General features: G+C 41.9%; 1 protein-coding gene across 1 annotated transcript; it reads right to left on the bottom strand.

Annotated features, from left to right (window-relative positions):
- Nucleotides 1-2323: 2323 nt before the first annotated feature.
- Nucleotides 2324-3654, bottom strand: C2H12orf57 (chromosome 2 C12orf57 homolog). The gene is made up of 2 exons (XM_042455777.1): nucleotides 3478-3654; nucleotides 2324-3231 (listed from the first exon to the last, which is right to left on the bottom strand). The coding sequence occupies exons 1-2, from the start codon at nucleotides 3599-3601 to the stop codon at nucleotides 3083-3085; spliced, it is 273 nt and encodes a 90-aa protein (XP_042311711.1). The 5' UTR covers nucleotides 3602-3654; the 3' UTR covers nucleotides 2324-3082.
- Between the last annotated feature and the right edge of the window lie 1107 nt (nucleotides 3655-4761).

The raw sequence follows: 4761 nt of genomic DNA, 5'->3' as shown, positions 1-4761 counted from the left end.
TTCCGCACCTCCCCTAACCCTAGTACGTGCTCCGCGCGCACAAAATGGCGGCGGACGTTCCACACGGCCGCCGCCATTTTGACATCTTGGACGCATAGCGTCCAGATGTGTTGCGGCGGAAGTGACACTGCAAAAGCACGCCTTGTGCTTTGCGGCGCCAATTCCGGGGCCCAGGAAGGAGCACGATTTCTGCGCTCCTTCCTCGGAGCGTCCGGGAGCCCCGCGGTGTGGCAGCTGCGGCTCCCGGACGCTGCAAGCGGCAGCGGCAGGAGCCCGCCGCAACCCGGCGGTTTGTAACCCGCCTTAGTCTACTTCCTCAGATGCTTTTGAGGAAGTAGACTAAAGTCTGAAAGCTCATGCTTCCAACTTTTTTCTTTCAGTAAGTCTTAAAGGTGCTACAAGGTCTCTCTACGTACTGATTCTACAGACTAACAAGGCTATTTCTTAGAATTCTACCCTTTCAAATACTTAAACAGGGCTATCATATCCCCTCTTAACCATCTCTTCTCCAGGCTAAACATACTCAGCTCCCTAAGTCTCTTCTCATAAGGCATGGCTTCTGGACCCTTCACCATTTTGGTTGCCCTCCTCTGGACACACTCCAGCTTATCAATATCATTTTTGAATTGTGCAGCCCCATAATTTGACACAGTATTCCAGGTGAGGCCTGACCAAAGGGTTTCCTTTTGCCTTCAACTTCCTCTGAGGTTGGGAGAGTATGACTTGCCTAAAGTCACCTAGTTTCTGTGGCTGGGTGGTGATTCGAACCCTGTTCTTGAGTCATAGTCTAGTGCTCAGACCACTACACCATGATGGCTCTCTCTTTTGTTTAACATCTACCCAAAAAGTTCATGGGCTCCAATCTGAAGGAGGTTATGACACTAGTATTGACCAACCTGTCCCTGCACCAGTTTCTCAATACAAATCTCTCTCCCTTGATGTTCCTCTTATCTGTAAAGATGGCAGGTAAGGAAGTCAAGTCTTCTCCCCTACTTTACAGCTAAATAACTGGGCCAATTCAGAATGAAGGGCAAGAAGCAGAGCTGTTTTCTCATGAATGGAAAATATATCAAATCTATGAATACTGATTTCCTGTGTCACCAGTAGTTTTTGTGAGCCATCTTGTGTCCCATGTTGGGAGAAAGGCAGGATAATAAACAAGCAAACAAATATTGTCCTCAGCCTTCAATACCAGTTTAACCGCCTTGGTGAGTGTCAGTCCTTACTTAGGGTCATTTCCATGGCAAAATTAGTATCCTCTCACCAACCTATAATAAAGCATGCTGTTTTAGCATGCATCAATTATATTTCAATAGCAAGGAAACAGCCATCTGTGTGTTCCATGTTTGAATAACCCTTTCAGTATTTGCAATTTACTGTCGTATAACAACCATAAGACACTTTACTGTCAAACTTGCCATCTCTCATAAGGAAGACTCAGCTTCTCAGAAAGCAGGGGACAAGATATTCTTGGAAAGAGTCTTCCCGCTACTTCACATCACTTTGTATCTGAAGAGAAGCTTAGAAATGTTATTATAGAATATTTACTGTTAAGTCTACAGTACTATTTGTACTTTATATCAAAGGCCCATCTTCTAAAGATGATGCATCAATTTATTTTTCAGCCATCTTAATACTGTTGGAGAAATGTCATCAAATGGAATTTTTGTTACTCACTACCGTTTTGATAACCGTTTATTTTGAGATGTTTAGATATGTATACCACTGAACAATTTCCATCTTATTACACATTGTAAGTCTAGATAAAATGTTCCTAGACATCTCAGAAATCTTGTCCCTTGATCACTAACCCAAGTATGTAAAGAGACAATGACACTCCCATGATCCAGCATTTGTTCTGAGATGCAACTCAGCTTGCTCCGCCAAGTAAGACCTGTCTCTATTACAATTTCATATTGTGTTTACTGACCCATTTTCACACATTTTTAGTGACAAGGCATAAAGCCATGTTGAGTTTCAGGTTTCAGAAAGGATGCTAAGATCATGACTGAAGTACTAAAGCATATCTTCCCCATATGAACTAACACCACCAATGTGAATTCTGTAACATTTCTGACTACCAAGGATATCTAGCACCAGCAGTCCCACATCCAAGCCCACCAAAGATGATTCATGTATGTGAAGGAGAAACAGAACTAACATTGTCTACATTGTTTTGCTCACTCTGCAGTGCGGACTATACTGAGGTAAAATGATTTCTGAGGTGTTATTGTTTTGTTTCCAAGGAGGCATGGACAAATCTCTCTCCTGCATCCACTTTTATCTGGTAATCAGGTTTATAGCAGAACAAGAGCACTATAACTGTTTTGACACACCTTTTATTTTCTCCTGTTCAAAAGAGATGGATGGATACTTAATTTACAGCTATCATAATTAGGTTGTCTTGGGTTATGTGCACAAAATTTCAAGTCTCCAGTTTCTTGGTATGTGTTTTAATTATTGTTATACTTCCATAAGCAAGTCAGGGCCCTGACACACTGACTATCCTGAGCCTGGGAAGATGCTAATAAAGAACTGTGTGTGCTCACATACAGAAAACAGAGATGGTGTGTATGGTGGCAGCACTGGAGCTGTTCTGACTCACGTTCATCAGCCGTGGTTTATCACCATGGGGTTGAAAATGTCTAGCTCAGAGGCTCAACAAGTCATAAAAATGCATGGAAATATTTACAAGTTTTTACCCACAAGCAACAAAAAAATCATACACAACACAGAAGGAATACTATACATGAATATTAACAAAAACATGCAACTGGAAGGAAAGAATGCCCCAAGTTTGCTTAACTAACATTTATGCAAGGCAGTAACATAGGTCTGAAACACAGTGCAGAAATAATCCAGTATGAAATCACTTTAACTGTCTTTGCTCAATGCTAGGGAATCCTGGGAACTGTAGTTTTGTGAGACATTTAGCCTTCTCTGATGCCACAATAAATTACAGTTCCCAGGATTCTCTAGCACTGAACCAGGGCAGTTAAAACAATTCTCAAACTGGATTATTTCTGAAGTGTGCTTTGGACCATGGCCTTGAGACAGGCAAACAACGAAAGGACCACGAGCTTCACGATGCTGCAACACCCGTTGTCCCAGCCCCATGGGGAGGCAGTGTCATCGGAGGCAGGAACATGGACTTCAGCTTTCCAGACATGCTTGCAATTTCAGGGTCCTGGGTCTCATAAGATTTTATCAAGCGGGCAAATTTTAGGACTCCTAGAAAAAAAAAGGTAAACAGCATGAAAACAATCTATTAACTGTGATGTTGACACTTTACTGCTTTTCTTCCAATTCTCAGATTGTGTGATCTACTTGGAAGGTCTCCTTTAGCTACACTGAGGAAAGGGACATCATCCACTGACAATCAGGTAGGACATAATTTGAATTGTGTTATCCCACAAACACAAAAGCTCTCAAATCTCTTCCCCTCCGCTTCCAAATAACTCGGCACTTTGAACCTACCTTCCCCATCATTACTGAAACCGTACGCTTTGATCACATCCTGCTGGATCTGAGTAGCCACTGGCAGCAAGAACTGCAACATCTTGCCCATGTCATTGCAGGCATTGTCCCTTGCTTCCTCCATGCGCTGGGCATTTTCTGGTGAACCAAATGCCTTGATCACTTCAGCCAGAACCACTAAGGGAGACAGGAGAAAAGTCATGAATCTATTCCCACAACACTCCCAAACCTGTCAGTGTGAACAGATGAAAGAGCTAACACCAGGAAGACAGATGGGAAACATGATGGTCAGATCTCATAATTGTCTGAGAAAGAGTGCCAAGCATTAAATACACCTCACAGCCCAGAAATAGGGTTTCTTGAGGCAAGACCCTCCAATGATTCCAACTCTAAACATGCTGGCTTCGTATGTATTAAGGGTTTGTTTATTGCACAACCTCCTCACTCACAGTCTGCAGAATTACCATTTGGTTCTGCTACATGCACACACTGGACCAGGGTTCAAGCAGAATGCTAACCAGTCATGTTGGAGCTACAGAGCAAGAAGAGCATTTGTTGCCATGTTTTATATCTTTAGTATATTCAATTATCTGCACTGCTATCGTGTTTTATTTTGCATGATGTCTGTGTGCGTTTCCCCCCATTGTATTTTAGTATTTTATATAATTAAAACGTTTTAAATGTTTTACTCTGTAAATGTCTGTAAAGTGCCATGTTCATGGATGGCACTCTATAAATAAATGATTATTAATAATAATAATTAATAGCACTTCTGTCTAAATATTTTTTCTCCACTCCTACTCCTTCCATAATAAAATACAGCTATATGTATAACAATGTCAATAAACCCTAGGAAACAACATTATACTTCTATGAGTGTTTGCAGCCTTTATTTGGTCATGTCCTCCATTATCCTGGAAGGTCCTCAATTTTGCAGGGAGGACGACCTTTGCTCGTCTCTCCCCCCTTCGCCTCAAAGGAAACTTGGTTGAGACAAAACTGTGGCAAAACTCTGCATTTGTGGCTTTGACTTTTGCAGATTTAATTATTCATGGATTTCAGTACTATGTTCTTTCTAGGCATATCTAGGTCCTCCAGTGCAATTCTATGGTCAACTTTAACCCAAAGTCACACTGAAGGACCTAGAAATTCTTCGAATACTCCACTAGGCATTTGTAGCTCCTCCATCGCAAGATTCCCAGAGAGGACATGCCACTAGACATTTATGGCTCCTCCAGAACAATTCTATGGTCAGTGTCTGGCAGATTTTAACCATAGAGTTGC

Source organism: Sceloporus undulatus, chromosome 2 (assembly GCF_019175285.1).
Source record: "Sceloporus undulatus isolate JIND9_A2432 ecotype Alabama chromosome 2, SceUnd_v1.1, whole genome shotgun sequence".
Lineage (NCBI taxonomy): Eukaryota > Metazoa > Chordata > Lepidosauria > Squamata > Phrynosomatidae > Sceloporus > Sceloporus undulatus.
Note: the sequence above shows the minus strand (reverse complement) of the source record. Positions and strands in the feature narration are given on the sequence as shown.

Bases quoted from the DNA above. Each gene is read 5' to 3' on its own strand.
- C2H12orf57 (XM_042455777.1), bottom strand. From the start codon at position 3,601: ATGGAGGAAGCAAGGGACAATGCCTGCAATGACATGGGCAAGATGTTG. The intron at 3,232-3,477 runs GTAGGTTCAAAG...TTTTTTTTCTAG, and splicing joins TTTCAGTAATGATGGGGAAG to GAGTCCTAAAATTTGCCCGC.